Below are 20,552 nucleotides of genomic sequence, written 5' to 3'. Positions count from 1 at the left end.
CAGATGCCAACCTGGTCCTACACGATAAAGATGATGGAGGGTGAGGAGGGTAGACTAGTTAGACTATCCTATATAATCAAAAATTAAGTGCTGAGCATCTTCAACACCTATTGTCTTCTGTGGGAGTTGAGGGTGCTCAGCATCTTGCAAGATCATGTGCTAGTGAGTTAATTTGGCATGTCTCTGTATCATTAAACAGACTCTCAATCACCCTAAAACAATCCAAGGTCTGTACAATGTCAGTTTAATATATTTTGCAAAACTGATCTGTTCCATCCTTTATATCATTATAAGATTTAAATTTACAAGGAAACTCACCTGTGTCCATTTGTGGTTGTCATTTGTTATAGAATGCACATCACAAATTAAAGTCTGCAAAAATAGGCAAAATTTTGGTTACTTTTCAAATACATATGATAATATAACTGTAATACATCTGTATATAAATTATATAAAATATTTAAAAGTGATGGCTAATTTCTATTATAACATTTATCTTAAAGAGTGAGAAAAAGGAGTTCCCACTCAGGGTAGTTTAAACCATTTAATTTGATGTACTTCTTACCTGCATTGTTGGACGCAAAAGAACATGTTTGCTTTGGTATGTTGGAGATTTCATATTACCAGACTGCCTGTAGTCACGTATTTCTGCTATGACACACCCACAATGAAAAATATTAACCTGTTTGAAACAAACAAAAATATTTCTGTAAATATATATATTATAGAATTGTCTCAGGACTCACCATTGTAACTGATTCTTTTGGCCACTCATACAATGCTCTTATAGCTAATTGTGAATGCCTGCTATGTTTTCACTCTGTAGATATATATACTCCATCCAGACATAAAACCAAATTCATCCCTAGCACAGGATGATGTCATTTCTGCTGAGGTCGGTGGGAGTTGTACAGTTGCTTCTGCTTGCATAATATGGTCCTTGTTTCTGTGCTTATTATTACTATAGCTAAACCAATAAAGAGTTCTAAACCACTAGTCATAGCCCAGTGCAGTGATCTTTAGTACACACCCAGACAGGTCCAATACCCAACCTCCAAAAGAGCATATTAACATTAAGACAGAAAACTTGACTACCTACATTTATGAAATTCCAATCCCAAACATTTCACTAAAGTGCACTTTTCTGGTGCATAACAGCCATAGCAGTTTGTCATGTTAGACTAAACCATGGCAAAAACACAAAATGTGCATGAATTTATTTGTTTTGGTTTCTAACAAGATATTTTATTTTGAACACTAAAAGAATTATGACCCTGATGCTTCAAACTGCTCACCGCAGGTGCACAGAATCCCCCCGCGAGGGTGCCCTTCACCTGATCAAGAGACTGATTAAAAGAATAACCCTTCATTGTAAAGACTTTCTTACCTGAGATTTTTCTAAAAGGTCAACCAAAATAGGAGGCAGCTCCTCTGCATCCAAATATTCAAGGAGTTCACCTTCCTCATAAGGCATTCGAATGGTCTCAGAATCTGAATTCAAAAAAAGAATGCAATGCCTTATCTATTTGTTCTCACTACAGCTTCAAAAGTAAAATGCTAATTATAAGCATGTTAAAAAGAAAGAGTGGGGCTGTTGAGAACCATCCCAAATCCCAATTTTTTTTGCATAATATCCATTATCATGCTTTTGACTGTATTTCCAAGCCTTTTAATATTGGCTTTATCCTGCTCTCCTTGCAGTAAATGGCAAAACTCTTATTTATCTCTGTAAGAGCAGAATTTGGCCCCAAAATAAGTTCTCTGTAAACCTAAACTATAGGGAGTCAGTATCAGCAAGCAGAACTAATTGAGCAATAAATGATAGAAAGGATTAAAAAACATGCAAATTAATGCAAATAACCCTAAAGTATTCATCCCTGATCCTGCAAACACTTATGCACATGCTTAACTTCAAGCACATAAGTAATCCCATTGGCTTCAGTGATACTACTCACGTACTGAAAGTTAAGTATGCACATAAGGGTTTGCAGAATCAAGGGCCACATGTTTCAACAATAACACAATCCTTATATAGACAAACTAAATTTCCTGTTTCTTGTAGGAAGTGCAGAAAGCTGCTTTCCAAATCTGTCTCACCTGATATTTGCCTTGAACTGTGTGATACAAACAACACAAAGTCTTAAAGAAATTGCTAATTTGTTTTTTAAGAAATCACTTAGAAATTGTCTATTATTTTATTGTATTTTACTGTAGAAATTTGTATTTAAATATCTTGTTTTCCCAAAGGGTGCACTAGAATATGATTAATATTCTGAAGTCCCTGTTCCTGACTAAAAGGTACAACATAGCTTTAATTAGGCCTACATTTTCAGAAGTGACTAGTGATTTTGGGTACCTAAGTTTCTGAGTGTCCAACTTGATAAAACTTAAAAGGGCTTGATTGTCATGAAATGCTGAGAGCCAGCCCTCTGAAAATGAGGACATTTTAGGTGTCTCAAATTGGGCACACAAAATCACTAGTAACTTTTGAAAACGTTCCTCCTTAATTATAAGCACAGTGGGTAGTACCACCTACAATTAAGGTTACCTGACATTTCGCATTTTCAGACCCTTTTTTTTAAGCTGCTTATAATTTTACCAAATTTAACCATGTGGACTGAAATTTCCTATGTTTTGTGTCTGCCTAAGGCTGATTTTTCCTAGAAAAGTTTTTTTTAAAAATGGCTCACTGAGATTAGGGAAAAATGAAATTAGAGAAAAAATTGTTGTTTTGCCCAAATTAAAAAAAAATCTTACAACTGTTTCACTGAGAATCTCTAGTGCCTCTGTGCTTTGAAGCAGGGACTTGAAATTTGGCAGGGGCATTTCTTTTTGCTGTTCCCCTGGAAAAGTTCTCAAATTTGGCCAAGTTATAAAACTTAGAAAAAAAATTTAGTTCACACATACTCAGTAGAATTTGGCAGCTAAATGCTCTGAAGAGCCCATTTTGACTGGGCATGTTCCAGCCCAGGGCTACACGGGCTGAAAAGATCTTCCCTTGCCATTGCTGCACCCAGCTGCTGTGGGCCATTGTAGCACCCAGCACAGAACAGAAAGCAGGACAACTGTCTTTCCAGTGTCCTCACTGCTCGCCCAGCCGGCATTCAGGGAGCATGTAGGAAGCAACTTAACTTGAGTGCAGAGGGGATTAATAGGACCTGAGTGTGGAGGAGTAGTGGAGGGACTAGATTGGGACAAGCAGACCATGGAAAGAAGGAAGATTAGGATGAGGAGCACAGAGAGGGAAGTGCCTGAGGCTGGATGAGGAGCTGGGGGCAGCAGAGAGTGGGACTGCCTAGGCAAGGGACCTTGGAGAAGACTAGGACTTGAACAGAGAGACCTGGGTCTGGCTAGGCAAAGAGACTTGGAAAGACTGGAATAGGAAGACTGGTAGGGGATGAAGGACTGGGTTTAAGTAGCAGAGGCCACACATCCTTGAAAAGGGATGTTTTTGTCTCTGGATAAATAAATGTTATATACAGAAATAAGGACTATGCAGAGGGCTAGAGCGTGCTAATTTAGAGTTTATTCCTATGCTCATATGAGCATCATCCATGATCAGGTGCTTGGACACTTTTAGTTCAAGAACGGAATTGTATAGAAGATTGCTTTAGAACAGCAACAAACCCCAAATGCAAGCAGCCAGCATGGCTCATACTGACTAATTAGCACTAATAAAGCACTTTGAAGATGAAAATAGTTAAGCAGCAGGAATATTACCTGATCCATTTTTTCCCCTGAGCATCAGCGAATAACCCTCATTCCCTGGATAGAGGTTTACTACCAGACATGACAACGTCTCCTGCATAACCAGCTTCTCAAGTAAGTTCACATTTCGCCTCAGCTTCTGCTTTAAAAGTAAAGTGTGCTCATGAAAATAATCAATAAAATCAAGTAAATAATATGACATTGCTAACCAAAATAAATAAATAAACCAAAAGGTGAAATTACTAGAGAACGCTGAACATAGCCTACCTCAGTGTCAAAGCATAGATTTAAAGAAGCCTGGTATTTAAACAAACACACAGTAGGGTACATTCATGAAGTAAAGTAATGCAAACTGCATACCTTAAAATAAAAATATTTGAGAAAAATCACTCGGTTGGGTCTTTTTAATCCTTTTCACTCCTAGGTCCACAGTTAATATGGTTATAATCTAAGAATATCCCCTATGCTATAACCCCATAAAACCTACTCTGTATATTTATTTTATAAATTGTAAATTTAACCAATTGGCACTTTTTGACCAAAGAACAAACAGGCCTTCAGAAATCCTAAACAGCAAAAGTTTCCTTCAAGATTTACAGTATGACTGTAGAATCTGGAAGCTTTTCTAGTTGCATTGCCTTGCCTAAATTTGCTGAAATTTGGGTCAAGCGCCACATTAACTTTTCACTATTATTTGTAAGGAGGTTCTTATTCACTAACAGTTTTAGATATGAATGACCTATTTCCCCCTCTTCCTCGCCCCGTGCCCACTACACTTTCAGCTATTCAAAGTTCTTGGCAACAAAAGAGTATTAATTTTGTAAGCCTGAGATTTCGCTTTTTCTTCTTCTATCTTCATTTTATGGTTGCAGGCTAAGGTTGGGTAGAGGTGCTGCTTAAATGAAATGCATCATGAGTCACACCGAGGGAGTAAACAAAAGTTTCACAACCATTGTCTTCTCCTACAAGGACCCAACACATAAGATGTGGGAGGATTGGGGGGAAAAAACATCAGTGTGCTTCCACTTTTTCTAGGGGAAATATTTCTGAAGGGAAAGGGACAACAGATTGAGGAAGGAGTGTTGCTGCTACGCCAAGAGGCTATTTTAACAGGGCTGCAGGAAGAATGGGGGGAAAACTGTGGATCTCTCGCTGCCTAGCCCTGGGCTGACTGCCAGGAGCCTTTCCCATGCATCTCAAAGTCATAAGTGGTGGCAACAACTGCATGTTCCCTATCTAATACACTGGAGAGAGACATGAAGGCAACAACAGATGAAACAGCATAGTGCTTCTGCTGCATGGAAAAGAGACAGGGAAGAAACCAGCTCCTGCCAGCCATGCAAGGGGCTAGGCTGCTCAAGAGAACAGACTCTTCTCCTGTGGCACTGGAGACACAACCTGCCAGCAATGCAAACCTTTCCATCTACCAGACTCACACCACACCCCAGCTCCAAGTAGGAACAGCAGATTGCACATATATTGCTTCCACAGAAGCTCAGTGCTTACAGAATTGGGGATGAGGTTGCTATGCCTTCAGCTGAGTTGAGTGCCTAAGAATGATGTAGGACCATAAGAACTGTCCTACTGAAGCAACGAAATGGCATACTTAGTTTGTGTGCTTGAGAGGAAGAAGTAACAGATCCCCAGTCTCAAGCCAACCCGTTCACCTAGCTCAAGCAATGTTTTTCTTATGTGTAGTGCTTTGTTTAAAAAACAAACAAACAAACAAACACCTTCCCACAATCACAACAACGGCTATACTGGGTCAGGCCTATGGTCAATCTAACCTAGTATCCTGTCTTTGACAGCGGATCAGCCTAGGATTGCTTCCCTTTGGGAGGAATTCTTATAAAATGTTGATCTTGTTTTCAAGAAAAGGTGTTTTCAGTATTGGATAATTATGTTCCTTTCATTCTTAGTAATAGTATAGCTCAAGATTTCCAGTCACATGATAAGGCATTTTAACTTGAGAGCACTCAAATTCTGCAGGACTAAACTCAGGAATGAGGTCTTTGCTGTTTTTTTAACTGAGATCAACAGGAAATGAATTGGATTTTATAATACTCAATACCACATAGTCTTTTATATATTGTCACAATGATCTAAAGCACTCAAAGTATAAACAAGATCTCCATCTCTGTGTTAAGGGAACATAATGCATTTTCTAATTCTGTTCTGGTGTGTAAATACCATGCAGCAGTGACTCAGTTCATCTAGTGAAAAGCACTATTTTATGCTAAAAATGGGCAAGTGAGTAACTTCATCAACGGACCTCTTCTAACAGAATTACTAAATGCAGGGAGAATAAGTGTGTCTAAGTGTCCCACTAATAATGGAAAAAAGGACCTATATTTTTAAGGGAGGGAGTTGTCCCCTAATAAATGAGTACAAATATAATGGTAATTCCATTGTAAATCTAATTTAATTCACCTAATCACATGCAATTGTATGTGAATGACAAATTAGTTTTATTTTTTCCAAATATATTCTTGCCAGTAAGTAGTTGTTCAGTGACATTTTCTTATAGTTTTCAGCCCTCTGAGGCTAAAAGAAGATATTTTTGACATGAGGGTCGGATTATCCATTCTGGCTTGAACTAAATAGTTCACTTTGAACTTCTGAAGCCTAAAGTGAGTTTGCAATATGAACTGGCGCTTGTAAGTACAAGGTTTCAGAATCAGTTCCAGTAAAAACATCAATTTCTCCATTGAGCTGGCTGCGAGGAGTGCTGGCTCAGGACTGGTCCTAGTGGGCCCGCTGGCTGCTGCTAAAATATATGTACCAGATTTGGGGGCGATAGGGCCTTTTCTGTTTTTCCCTGCCTACCTCCACTTGGCACTCAGCAAGAGTAGAGAGTGAGAGCTTCATTATGTTTGGTCCAAGTGTGAGGGGCTACTTACAGAAGCAAACAAGAGGTAGAAAGCTGCTTCTTTTCCCTCCCCTGTCTTTTGCTGGGGCCCAATAACTACTCCATACTATAAAGGATAGCTATCCTTTTTCTGTCTCAGACAAGATCTAGGAGAAATGGTGTTTGTTTTTCCTATCCCTGTATTTTTGTATGTCTGTATTTCTCCTATCCCTGCCTAACAGTAAAACATTCAGTCTAGTATTTTATTAGCCCACCAGAACATCATTTGGAGACAAATAAGATTAATTCCAAGACTGTTACTGTCCTTTTCCTGGACTCATACATAATTTAAATTTACACAGTCAAAGTTTATTTTTATATGACAGGTCATCTCTCTTAACATGGCTAAAGTGAATGTTTCTGAAAAGCTGCTCTCGTTGCTTATCAGGTGTCAGGTTATTTGGCAGTACACACATATGGAAAAATGCTGCCGCCATCCCTCTGAGGTCACATTTCATTTTTTTCCTGGGCTGATAGTCACAGCTTTAAAGAGATCAGTTGGTACATTTACCATAACTAGAGGCTATTTCTGAAACACAAGGCTGCTGCTTCAGACCAAACACAGGCAAACTCCATCATGAACATTTTAGACTCAGTAACGGCCCTAAAACATCCTCTCTCTCTCTCTCTCTCTTTCAGTTTATCATGTTTAGAAGAATCTTTATATAAAGCCCAGCAAACTTATACCTGATTCTACTGGCAACAGAAATTAATGGCAGAAGATCTGCCCTGAATAGATGTGTAATCATGTCATCCTCTGGACATACCACAATTTTAGTCCTATCACTTGCTCAGCCTTGAAGACTAACCTTTTTTAGTGTCAAAAACCTACTGCAAAGCTATATGAAATGGCCTAGTCTGTTCCAGAGCTGATCAGGATGATAAACGAGAGAGGGCTGGATTATTTTCGGCAATCTGTTTTGAAGTTATACATGTCAAAGAGACTGGCTCATCACTTTCTAATTTCATAGTGCAAAGGGCCTCCTAACCCCATGTTATCTTCTATACAGAAGTGCAATTTCACTGAAACATCTGCAAACATTTTTTGTAAGGCTTATCGTATACAAGATTTTTAAAAATTTATTAATACATGTTATTTAAGCAGTCATAATAGTCAGCACTTATACAGCATTCTGAAACATCAATTATGCCTCATACAATGCCTGTGCATTTTTACATCCCTTCTGCAGAAAGATAAAGACAAGACAGAGCAGGCAATTGATTTGCCTACAGTCATGCAAGTTAGTAATAGAAAGATGAGAATCCAACAGTTCCCAATAAATTTTTTTGTGACACTGCAGAAGACATTATGCAAAATATGAATTCATATGAACACAACTAAAGAAGTGCTCCAATTAAAATAATATGTAAATATTAACATATTTAAAGAGGTAAGAGGGACAGAACACAGAAAGAAAAGAGCATCTTTGTTTAAAAACTGATCCCTCACAAGGGCTATGCTTTGACCTATATCCCAAAATAACTGACAGCACCATAATTAAGACAGAAAGCAATTTATAGGCCAGGACCTTTTCCATAAGTTTTTATAATCCTGGAATTCTTTTATGCACTCTATATTCAAAAGTACTTCATTCAGGACAAGCAGTTAATAATGAATGTGTTTCCATTTTAATTATTTGACATGTTTGTTTTACTTCTTCAGGTGGTGACAGAGATTTTCTTCTGTTTGTGCAATAGAGATCTGAAGTCTTCACATATCATCTTCCTTCCCAACAATAAGTCACTTGTGTTGCTCTATATGAAGTCTACAGCTGGGGGTGGGTGAGGGGGACAGAAATGGCTCAAAATAGCTAAACCGAGAAGTTTGGAATTCTCCCTTGACTACATTTTAACTGGTTTTCCAATCTTGAAGAGACTACATGACGAGAGACATTGTAACAATATAGCATATATGCTTTAAGGAGTCTGTGGCCTGTGTTATGCAGGAGGATTAGATTATACATTTCCCTTCTAGTCTTGAAAAACTACTGATCAAAATGGCAGAAGAGTTTTATCTAGAGTTTTTATTTTCCTAAAGTAATCAAGATCTGATTAATTATCCACAGACTATGAAGCATCCAGGGGCTATTTAGCATGGTAAATATGTATCTATTAATTACATTTACCACTTCACTATAATATGCAGATTAGTAGAAGTTTAAAAGGCTCTCTCCATGATAAAAGTCTGTTTTTAAAGTTTAATTTATTCTTCTTTATAAGGAACTGCTTGTGCAGTAGGGACCCAATACTCCTACAAAACCATTAACGTTGTTTGGACATTGCAGGGAGGGACAGCTCAGTGGTTTGAGCATTAGCCTACTAAACCCAGGGTTGTGAGTTCAATCCTTGAGAGGGCCACTTAGGGATCTGGGGCAAAAATCAGTACTTGGCTCTGCTAGAGAAGGCAGGGGGCTGGACTCAATGACCTTGTGGGATCCCTTCCAGCTCTATGAGAGACTGCTGTCTCACTATATATTTTAAGAGCGATCTCAGTCCCTTCTCCACAATTTCCTGTCAATAGTGACAAGAATAGGCTTAGTCCCATTCTTCCTGAGGGAGACCACCTCTGAACAAGTCACACTTTAAAGATTAACTGCAAAAGTAGTGCCATGTACTATGCTTCTAGAATGTATAAAGATTGCTTCAAATTCCTGCATTTATTTGCCTTGGATTCTTCTTTGCTTGCCTTTTTAAAAAAAAAAAAGTCATTAGAAATATCAAGTCATGGTTTCTCTTCTGGAGGGACTTTAATTGATTTTTTTCAGTGACCTCTGTGGCCCTTCTACCCCGCTGAGTCTAAGACTTTGTAATGATAGTCAGAGGTCATAGAAGCTAACAGAACCAAGAGGCTGAAGCTTCAGATGCTGGTGACCCAGCTCTATAGATAATAGGGGAGGAGAAAAATGGACCCAATTAAGCCTTACTGAGAGTACAGCTCACACAGACTGCGATTACAGTTGTGCTTGCTTCCTCCAGAGCTTAATTTGGTGTGTAGAACGTCAGATGTTAAGTAAAAGGAGACAGGCTTTAATATTCTTAATTTAAAACAACCGACTTCTTAAATATCAAGGCTGACTACATGTATAATGAAGGAGCAATGTTTGACAAAATGTTTCAGTTTTATAGCTAATCTTTAAGGTAAATTTTCTAAGAATAAAAAAATAAATGCTATGTGCTGAACAACATTTGCCTGATTACTAGAGTTAAATTAGGGGGAATATATTTCCACACATACATTCCTGTAAGCAACTGTATTCTCATCCAACTTCTTCCTCATGCTAGCAGTAGTTCATAATTCTATAGCCAGATAAACAGGCCTGGAGAGTGAACTTCTACCTAATCACAGAAAGCTGTCTAGCCCTGCATGATGTTCATTGCAGCTACAGATCTGCCCACACCAAGCAGGCACATCATTTCTTATTTCCAAGGCCAGATAGGACCACTGTGATCATGGAGTCTGACCTTCTGTATAACACAGGTCATAGAACATCCCCTGAATAATTCCTAGAGCATAGTTTTTAGAAAACATTAATCTTGATTTAGACATTGTCAGTAATGGAGAATCCACCACAACCCCTGATAAATTGTTCCAGCATTAAGTTCTCTTCACAAATTCACACTTTATTTCCAGTGTGAATTTGTCTGGCTGCAACTTCCAGCTATTAGATCATATTATACCTTTCTCTGATTGACTGATGTCAGGCTGAGAGGCTTAAGTTACCCTCGTCATACCATTTAATCTTTGTAAATATTGGCATAAGATTAACTTTTTCCAGTCTGCTGGAATTTCCATATGTGGCAAATTGCCGGTATTGTTCTCTGGGTCTCGCGCTCTCTCTTCTCTGGGGTAGGTTCAGGGCGATATTGCTTGCCTCTGAACCAGTTCTTAATCACTCCCCTAGTGTCCTTGGAGGAGAGTGAGAGGGAGGGCCTGGGCCCGCCCTCTACTCCAGGTCCCAACCCAGGGCCCTGGGGTTGTGGTGAACCACATGACTAGCGGTTTAATCTTCCCCTGGTTATTCCCTCTCATACCCGTCAGCTTGTGAAGGGACTTCTTGCCTCTCTTCTATACAATGCCTGGTGCCCACTACCTAGGGTTCTGTTGGGCTTCCCAATCCACCGCAGCACTCCTCCAAACCTTCTATTTCTCTCTGGACAAGCACTCTTCTCTTCTGCAATCTGCACTCTGCTCCAATCCAACCTTTCTCCTTCAACTACTCTACCCCCTGTCCTGACTGAAGCAGGGTTTATATCCCATGACTGAGTCGGAGTCTGAGACGCTGATAGTCAAGTGCTCTATACTGTGAAGTTCAGGGGTGCTCTAATGGAAGTCAGAAGTGCTCTAAAGTCGGTGCCACGAGCATGTTCTATGTTAATTCTAAAGCAAACCTTCCTCCGTTGGCAGGAATAAGCGGACCCCCTGCTAACACTCTATCTGCCCTCACTTGGGCCATGCTGTAGGGAACATATTCCCCCCCCCCGCTCAACAACCAAGGGGTGGGCTACTCGGACGAGAGGCCAGTGTTGGCGTGAGGAGGCCATCAGCGTGCCACACCGTGTGGCTTCCAGCCCTATGCTGACCTGAGAAATGTGAAAGGTTTGCAAAGAGAGGAACCACCTGCGTCACTCTGGCGATTCTTTCCTTGTTCCTATGGCATCCACTGGAGCGGGGCGTGATCAGTCACACCAGGGTAAACCGCCGCCCAGGAGATAGTAGCGGATTTTATCGCCCATAGTCCCCATTTTTAATCGCCAGACCATTCCTTTTCAACAACAGCGTATTTTTGTTCCCTGGGGAGGAGCTTCCGGGCTGAGGTAAAGCAAAGATGGGGTGCTCCTCCTCCCCTACCATCTGGGAAAGGACGGCACCAAGTCCACCTCCGCAGGCGTCCGTCTGCAGGTATGATATTCCTTCTCGAAGTCTGGGGCCATGAGAGTACCGGATGGCAGCATAGGGCTGTCCGCAAATCTGCAAATGCTGCTTCCGCCGCATCTGCCCACTTCACTATCTCGGGGCCCCAGCTTTTATCAGATCCGTCAATGGCCCCGCTCTTGTGGCAAAATGAGGGTATGAATCTCCGATAGTATCCAACTATACCCAAAAAATGCTCTGACCTGCTTCTTGCGGATCGTCGAGGCCAATCTTGTATTGCCTCCACCTTGTTCCATTGGGGCTTCACCCCCCTCTCCCTACGACATGCCCGAGTATTTGGCCTCAGCTAGTCCTATCACGCATTTCAGAGGATTAAGCGGTGAGACCAGCCTTTCGCAAAGCGTCCCAGCACTGCTTCCACTTTGTCCAGGTGTGTCTCCCAATCAGGGTTATGTATAACTATGTCGTCTAGATAGGCGGCGCAATAGTTGGCATGGGGTCGTAATAACTTATCCATCAGTCTTTGGAATGTGGCAGGGGCCCGATGGAGTCCGAAAGGGAGGACAGTGTACTGGAACAGGCCATCGGGTGTAGAAAAAGCAGTCTCTTTCCCTGGCATCCTTGGCCAGGGGTATTTGCCAATATCCTTTGGTCAGATCTAGGGTGGTTAGGTATTTGGCTTGCCTAACTGATCAACCAGCTCGTCAATGCGTGGTATCGGGTAGGCATCGAAGTGGGATACTTCATTTAATTTTCCGGAAGTCGTTACAAAAACCTCAGGGTGCCATCAGGCTTGGGGGTACTAGTACGATCGGACTGGACCACTGGCTGTGGGATTCTTCAATGACCCCGAGTTCCAGCATCTTTCGCACTTCCATCCTAATTTCTTCCCTTTTAGCTTCCGGTATTCGATATGGTCTTATCGTCATCCCTTACTCCGGGGCTGGTGACAATATGATGTTGGACTAGTGCCGTTCGACCTGGTTGGGGTACAAAATACGTCCTGGTTCCGGTGGATCATTTTCAATGACTTCCATCCGTTGTTCTGGGGTTAAGTCAGGAGATATCTTTACCTGCTCCTGCGGGCCGTCTGCCTGAGGTAGAGCTCCTCGAGTGACCAGACACGTCTCTCTGTCATGCCAGGGCTTCAGTAAGTTGATGTGGTATATTTGCTCTGGCTTCCGGCGGTCTGGTTGTCTAACCTTATAATTCACTTCTCCAATGGCTTCCACTATCTCATGATGCGGTTATGGTCCGTGCCAACTGGCTAGGAGTTTGCTTTCTGTGGTCGGCACTAACACCATCACCCGTTCCCCCGGCTGAAATCTTCGCATTTTTCGCCCGACGGTTGTAGTATGTCCGCTGTGCCTCTTGTGCTTTTTCTAAAATGCTCCCGTACTATCGGGGTTACTCGAGTTATCCGCTCTCGCATCTGTGTCACATGCTCAATAATATTTCTTTCCTGGGTTGGGTTGTTCCTCCCAATCCTCCTTGGCGATATCCAATATCCCGCCGTGGGGCGTCCATATAAGAGTTCAAAGGGAGAAAAAACCCGTGGACGCCTGGGGAAACTTCCCGTATAGCGAACATTAGATACGGCAAAAGAGTGTCCCAGTCCTTTCCATCCTGTGCTACCACCTTCCGGATCATACTTTTGAGGGTTCGATTGAATCTTTCGACTAGTCCGTCTGTTTGTGGATGGTAGACGGAGGTCCGAATGGCTTGTATACGGAGCAGGGCCACATAAGTCTTTCATTAGTTTTGACGTAAACGGGGTTCCCTGGTCTGTCAGGATCTCCTTAGGGATGCCCACTCTGGCGAAAAACCTGTAGTAGTTCTTTAGCTATTGCCTTAGACGTGGGGTTTCTTAAAGGGATGGCCTCTGGATATCGTGTGGCATAGTCAAGGATGACTAGTACGTTTCGGTGGCCCCGTGCCGACTTTCTAGTGGGCCCACTATGTCCATAGCTATCCTCTCGAACGGGACATCATATAAGGTAAAGGTACTAGTGGGGCCGCAAGTGAGGTCGGGGCTATGCAGCTGGCATTCAGGGCAGGAGGCACAATAACGCTGGACTTCTGCTCGTATTCCTGGCCAATAAAACCTTCTTAGTATTCTATCCAGCGTCTTGTCTACCCCTAGATGTCCCCCAAATAAATGACTGTGAGCTAACTCTAGTACGGCCCTTATGTGTTTCCGTGGGACTAGGAGTTGCTCTACTTCTTCCCCCTCGTATTTGCTCTATTCTGTACAACAGATCACGTTTGAGCACGTAATATGGCCTTGGGCCTTTGACTTTTCCTTCTACAGGCACTCCATTTACTTCCACTACCTCCTCCCTCACGTTTGCATATAATGGATCTTCGGCCTGGTCCTGCCCAAAGGTCTCACGTGTAGTGCTGAACTGACCTAATTCCAGGGGGCCTATTCAACTCTTCCCCTGGGTGCTCCCACTTGGGCAGGAACCTCCTCTGAGTCCTCCGTGACCCAAACCTTCTCCTTGTCTCCTGGGCGGGTTCGCCTACCCACAAGGGAAGTCTTTTTGATTAGCTGCCAGAATCCTGGTCCCTAACTTTTTAGCCGCCCTTCGTTCTCGCCTAGCCCTGCGGGGTTTTCCAGGGGATGAAAACAATTCTGGAGCAAATTCAGCAAACATTGGGGCGAGGCTATCTTTAGTTGCCTCTGTCTCAACCTGGGGGTTGCTACCCTCTCCTGCCTCTATTGGGGTCAGTAAGTTCTCAAACCCAGGGAAGTCTCTCCCAATCAAAACAGGATAAGGGAGCTTGGGTACTACTCCTGCAGAAACTCTGGTGATATTCCCCTGGATTTCAATCCGTACTGGAATTGTAGGGTAAAAATTCACGGTGCCATGTACGCATGTACCCCTGTGCTTTTGGCCCGAGTTAGTTGGTCTGTTCCCACCAACTTTCCCGAGACCAACGTGACAGCACTCCCCGAATCTATTAATGCTATGGTTTTATACCATTCATTTTTTACTGGTCTGGTAAATCCATGTGAGGTCAATGTAACCCTACCAGGTTGATCAGCCACATTGCTCCCATAACCCATAACTCCAGGCACCTCCTTTTGGGACATTGGGCTGCTATATGCCCCAATTCCCACATTCATAACACCGTCCCCTCATTCCGGTTATCACCCCCTGCCTGGGGCTAGTTGGCCGGCCCCCCACCACTCTTCCCAAACCCGCAGGTCCCTTTCTGGCCTCGAGCCATTCCTCACTGTCGTTCCTCCCGGTTATAGTTTTTCTAGAGTTCTCGACAGTCCGGGGCCTTGGGTTTGGGGTTGTCTTCCTGGGTTGCCGTGTCTCCCCGCTTGGAGTCTGGAACAGTTCGCGGGCTGCCAGTTGTCTTTCCACGAGGGAGACCAACTCATCATAGGTAGAGGGGTCATTCTGACCCACCCAAGTCCTGATCCTGGTGGTAACCCCCGCATATACCGGTCCAATATTAGTACCTCCATCATCTCCTCAGAGCTACGGGCTTCAGGGCGCAGCCATTTCCGGGTCAGGTGGATCAAGTCAAACAACTGCGTTCGGGGGTGTCTTGTCCTCCATATATCGCCATTCATGGAACCTCTGGGCTTGTAGTGCCGTTGTCACTCCGAACCTGGCCAGGATCTCTGCCTTTAGCTGGAATAGTTGCTGCAGCTTCTGCAGACATATCGTAATAGACCTTCTGGGCTTCCCCACATAGGAATGGGGCAAGGATACCAGACCATTGTTCTCGGGCCAGGCCTCCCGCAGGGCTGTTCTCTCAAAAGCCAGGAGGTATGCTTCCACATCATCCTCCCTGGTCATTTTTTTGTAAGTAATGCTAGCCCGTATGGTCTGGGGTCCCTCCCCGTGGTGATTCTGTTCCATAAGGGTCTTCATCTGGCTTATTAGGTCTCAGCAGGGCTCGGTCCTGAGCAGCCTGACTCAGCAGCAGCTGATTAGTCTCTTGCTGCAATCTAGTCGCCTCTTGTTGGAAATCGGTTGCCTGGACCCTGGTAGCCTCCTGCTGGGCCGCGGTGGCATGTATAAGGGCCTGACCACGTCGTCCATCTTAAGGGTGGGAGGGTTATGTCTCCCCTGGACTATTCCCAGTCCCCCAGTGTCGCAGATCCCCACCCCTGACACCACGTGTGGCAAAATTGCCTGGTATTGTTCTCTGGGTCTCGCGCTCAACCTCTCTTCTCTGGGTAGGTTCAGGGCGATATTGCTTGCCTCTGAACCAGTTCTTAATCACTCCCCTAGTGTCCTGGAGGAGGGAGTGGAGAGGGAGGGACCTGGGCTCCGCCCTCTACTCCAGGTCCCAACCCAAGGGCCCTGGGTTGTGGTGAACCACTTGACTAGCGGTTTCTTCCCTGGTTACTTCCCTCTCATACCTGTCAGCTTGTGAAGGGCTTCTCGCCTCTCTTCTATAACAAGCCTGGTGCCCCTTACCCTAGGGTTTCTGTTGGGCTTCCCATCCACCGCAGCACTCCTCCAAACTCTCGTATTTCTCTCTGGACAAACTCTTCTCTTCTGCAATCTGTACTCTGCTCCAATCCAACCTTTCTCCTTCAAACTACCACACCCTGTCTGACTGAAGCAGGGTTTATATCCATGACTGGCGTCAGGTGCTCTTCTAGTTAATCTAAAGCAAACCTTCCTCCCTTGGCAGGGAATAAGGCCCCCTGCTAACACTCTTATGCTGCCCTCTGGCCATGCTGTATCACACATAGTACTCCAACACTTATTGAAAAATCAACATTAACAGTCAAGCTCCTCAAGCAGCTCTTTTAAAACACTTGCACACACTTATCTGGACCTGCTGATTTAAAAAAGTCTTAAGTTTAATGCTTTAAAGGATAAGCATTGCAGATAATTGTGGCTCAGGGTACGTCTTCACTACCAGCCGTATCGGCAGGTAGCAATCGATTTATCGTGTCTCATCTAGACGCGATATATCGATCCCTGAACGAGCTCCTGTCGACTCCGGAACTCCACCAACGCGAACGGCGGTAGCAGAGTTGACAGGAGGAGCCACAGACATCGATCCTGCACCGTAAGGAAGGTAGGCAACTCGATCTAAGATACTTACGCAACTTCAGCTATGTGAATAGCGTAGCTGAAGTCGATCTTAGATCCATTCCCCCCCCAGTGTAGACCAGCCCTCAGTCTTATTTATTCCTGCAGCAGTTTAGTTTGTCTCCATTTACCAGCCTGTTTTTTAGTAGAATGGGGAAGTGCATCCAGCCAAAGAGATCCTTCCAACTTCTGCTACTGTTATGACACTTGTCTCATAGATCCTGTATTAGCTCCTAAAAGCAGCTCTATAGCCCAGAAGCTGTTCTTTTTTGTTTACCATGTTTGTACTAGTATGGCACAGTTTCTAACATGAAGTTCAAAGACTTATTCAAATGATTTTCAATAACTAATCCTGTGCTTTCACAATTGCATATGGGCAAGTTGCCAGGAGGCTCCCCTCCATAGAAAGGCTCGTGGCCTGCATTACAAACATTTTCATCTCAGGGCTGTGGTGATCCTGAGATTTCTACTTGATGTAGGCCTGATTTTCTACCCCACATAGGCCAAGTTTGGAAGATTAACTAAATATTCTGTCTTATGATTCTTCTAGGGTTCAGACAGAGGAATGCTGCAGGTCAAAGTCTAGAGTGAGCAAAATGCTCTGGGAATTGTATCAACTCAGCCTGTTCTCTCCCTGCCACATCTGAAGAAGCAGCAGCTCACCAGAAGACAATACTAGTCCTTGAGAGGAGGCAGAGAAAAGATGACAGTGGTGGTAGAAGTACCACAAAAGATTAAGTAAAGAAAGCATTTGCTTGGGGATAGGGTGGTCCCGCAACTAATGTCATAGTTCTAGGGGCCCCTCATTTCTGATTGGGGTAGGGTTGCCAATTGTCTATTCACACACACCCAAACATCTTTGAACACGCTTCCTGCTCCACCCCCTTTCCTCTGTTGCTCACACTTCCTCACCCTCACTCACTTTCACGAGGTTGGGGCAGTGGGTTGGGGTGCAGGCTCTGGGTTGGGGCCAAGGGGTACATAATGTGGGAAGAGGCTCCGGGCTGAACCTGGGGCTGGGGGTTGTGGTGCAGGGGTGTGTGCGCGCAAGTTCTGGGAGGGGGCTCAGAGCTGGGGCAGAGTGTTGGGGTGCAGGAGAGATGCAGGCTCTGACCGAGAGGTGCTTACCTTGAGCGGCTCCAGGTTGGTGGTGCAGGAGATGAAGATGCTCCCTGCCTCCCTTGGCTCTGCACAGCTCCCAGAAGCGACCACAATGCCTCGCCAATGGGAGCTGTGAGTTGGTGCTGGAGGCGGGGGCAGTGCGCTGAGTCCCCTCCTTCTCCCCCCTCCAAGGGCCGCAGGGATGTGCTGGCCACTTCTGGGAGTGGCACAGGGCCAGGGCTTGCAAGGAACGTGATTTAGTCCCCTCTGCCACCAGAGTTTTAGCACTTAAAATCAGATTTCTTTTGGCCCAATTCTCCAATTTGTCTAGGTCACTCTGGACCCTATCTCTACCCTCCAGCGCATCGACCTCTCCCCCCAGCTTAGTGTCACCTGCAAATTTGCTGAGAGTGCAATTAATCCCATCATTCACATTAATAAAGATGTTGAACAAAACAGGCCCCAGGACCGACCCCTGGGACACTCCGCTTGATACCAGCTGCCAACTAGACATCAAGCCGTTGAGTCCGACAATCTAGCCAGCTTTCTATCCACTTCATAGTCCATTCATCCAATCCATACTTTTTTAAACTTGCTGGCAAGAATACTGCGGGAAACTGTACCAAAAGCTTTGCTAAAGTCAAAATATATCACCTCCACCGCTTTCCCCATATCCACAGAACCAGTTATCTCATCACAGTAGGCAATCAGGTTGGTCAGGTATGACTTGCCCTTGGTGAATCCATGTTGACTGCTCCTGATCACCTTCCTCTCCTCCAAATGCTTCAGAATGGATTCCCTGACTACCTGCTCCATGATTTTGCCAGGGACTGAACTGAGGCTGATTGGTCTGTAGTTCCCTGGGTTCTCTTTCTTCCCTTTTTAAAATATGGGCATTATATTTGCCTTTTTCCAATCATCCAGGACTTTTCCAAGCGCCACGAATTTTCAAAGATAATGGCCAGTGGCTCTGCAATCACATCCGCCAACTGCCTCAGCACCCTTGAATGCATTAGAATTTGGACCGATGGACTTGTAAATAGTCCTTAACCAGTTCTTTCATTACTGAGGGCTGCTCTCCTCCTCTCCATACTGTGCTGCCTAGTGCAGCAGTCTGGGAGTTGACCTTATCTGTGAAGGCCGACTCAAAAGAGCACTGAGTACTTCAGCTTTTTCCAGATCTGTCATTATGTTGCCTCCCTTATTCAGTAACGGCCCCACACTTACGTGACCACCTTCTTGTTGCTAACATACCTGTAGAAACCCTCCTTGTTTCCCTTCACATCCCTTGCTAGATGCAACTCCAATTGTACCTTGACCTTCCTGATTACACCCCTGCATGCTCTAGCAATATTTTTATACTTCTCTCTAGTCACCTGTCCAAATTTCCACTTCTTGTAAGTTTCCTTTTTGAGTTTAAGCTCACCAAAGATTTCACTGTTAAGCAAGCTGGTTGCCTGCCACATTTGCTATTCTTTCTGGGACTTCAGGATGGTTTGTTCCTACACACTCAACAACACCTTAAAATATACCCAGCTTTCCTGGACTCCTTGCCCCCTCATATTAGCTTCCCAGGGAACTGATGGGAAGGATTCCCTAAGGGAGTCAAAGTCTGCTTTTCTGAAGTCCAGAGTCCGTATTTTGCTACTCTCCTTTCTTCAGGATCCTGAACTCAACCATATCATGGTCACTGCTGCCTAGGTGGCCACCCACTTCTACTTCCCCTACCAATTCTTCCCTGTTTGCAAGCAGCAGGTCAAAAAGAGCACGGCTCCTCTTCAGTTCCTCCAGCACTTGTACCAGGAAGTTGTCCCCAACACTCTCCAAAATCTTCCTGGATTGTCTGTGCATTGCTGTATTGCTCTCCTAACAGATGTCAGGGTGACTGAAGTCCCCCATTAGAACCAGGGCCTGTGATCTGGAAACTTCAGTTAGTTGTCTGAAGCAAGCCTCATCTACCTCATCCTTCTGATCTGGTGGTCTATAGCACACGTCCACCATGACATCACCCTTGTTGCTCTCACCTCTAAACTTAACCCAAAGACTCTCAACAGGCTTTTCTCCAGTTTCAAACTGGAGCTCTGAGCAATGAGACCGCTCTCTTACATACAATGCAACTCCTCCACCTTTCCTCCCATACCTGTCCTTCCTGAACAGTTTATACCCATCCATGACAATGCTCCTGTCATTTGAACTGCCCAACCAAGTTTGTTATTCATGTCATAGTTCCTTGATTGTGCCAGGACTTCCAATTCTTTCTGCTTGTTTCCCAGGCTTCTTGCGCACCTAAGATAACTAGCCGACTGCCCTACTTTCGCAGTATGAATCAGGAGGCTTCCTGTCTTGTACACTCCTCCTTGTGTTTCTTCCTGGTATCACACTACCCCACTTACCTCTGGGCTTAGGTAACCATCCTCAGATGAACCTAAGTTAAAGCCCTCCTCACTAGGTTAGCAAGCCTGCCTGCAAAGATGCTCTTCCCTCTCTTTGTTAGGTAGATCCCATATCTTCCTAGCACTCCTTTCCAGAAGAGCATCCCACAGTTGAAGAATCCAAAGCCCTCTCTCCGACACCAGCTGAGTAACCACGCATTCACCTCCACAATTCGACGGTCCCTACCCTGGGCCTTTTCCTTCAACAGGGAGGATGGATGAGACCACCACTTGCGCCTCAAACTCCTTTATCCCTTTTCCTAGAGCCACATACTCTGCAGTGAGCCACTCAAGGTTATTCTTGGCAGTATGATTGGTGCCCACGTGGAGAAGTAGGAAGGGGTAGCAGTCTAAGGTCTTGATCAGTCTCGGAAAAACACTCCATCACATCCTGGATTCTAGTTCCAGGCAAGCAGCACACTTCAAGTCTCCCAGTCTGGTCGGCAGATGGATGATTC

The 20,552-nt window shown here is 44.2% G+C and overlaps 1 protein-coding gene across 28 annotated transcripts in view; it reads right to left on the bottom strand.

Moving 5' to 3' along the window:
- Nucleotides 1-20,552, bottom strand: part of SUPT20H (SPT20 homolog, SAGA complex component) — a 78,237-nt gene that overhangs the window by 40,945 nt on the left and 16,740 nt on the right. For 17 of the 28 annotated variants that reach the window (XR_012655035.1, XM_032805900.2, XM_032805911.2 and 14 more), the window contains 4 exons: nucleotides 3,721-3,850; nucleotides 1,388-1,491; nucleotides 566-682; nucleotides 319-372 (listed from right to left, as the gene is read on the bottom strand). Coding sequence is in view for 26 of the 28 variants with exons in the window: in XM_032805900.2 (XP_032661791.1) it covers nucleotides 319-372; nucleotides 566-682; nucleotides 1,388-1,491; nucleotides 3,721-3,850 (405 nt within the window). In the remaining 2 variants the exon portion in view is untranslated. The remainder of the gene's footprint in view (nucleotides 1-318; nucleotides 373-565; nucleotides 683-1,387; nucleotides 1,492-3,720; nucleotides 3,851-20,552) is intronic. The other 11 variants (XR_012655034.1, XM_032805890.1, XM_032805909.1 and 8 more) reach the window with 2 other exon arrangements.

The sequence above is a fragment of the Chelonoidis abingdonii genome, chromosome 1 (genome assembly GCF_003597395.2).
Source record: "Chelonoidis abingdonii isolate Lonesome George chromosome 1, CheloAbing_2.0, whole genome shotgun sequence".
NCBI classification, from domain to species: Eukaryota; Metazoa; Chordata; order Testudines; family Testudinidae; genus Chelonoidis; species Chelonoidis abingdonii.
The sequence above is the reverse complement of the archived record's forward strand: the minus strand, read 5'-3'. Positions and strand labels throughout refer to the sequence as shown.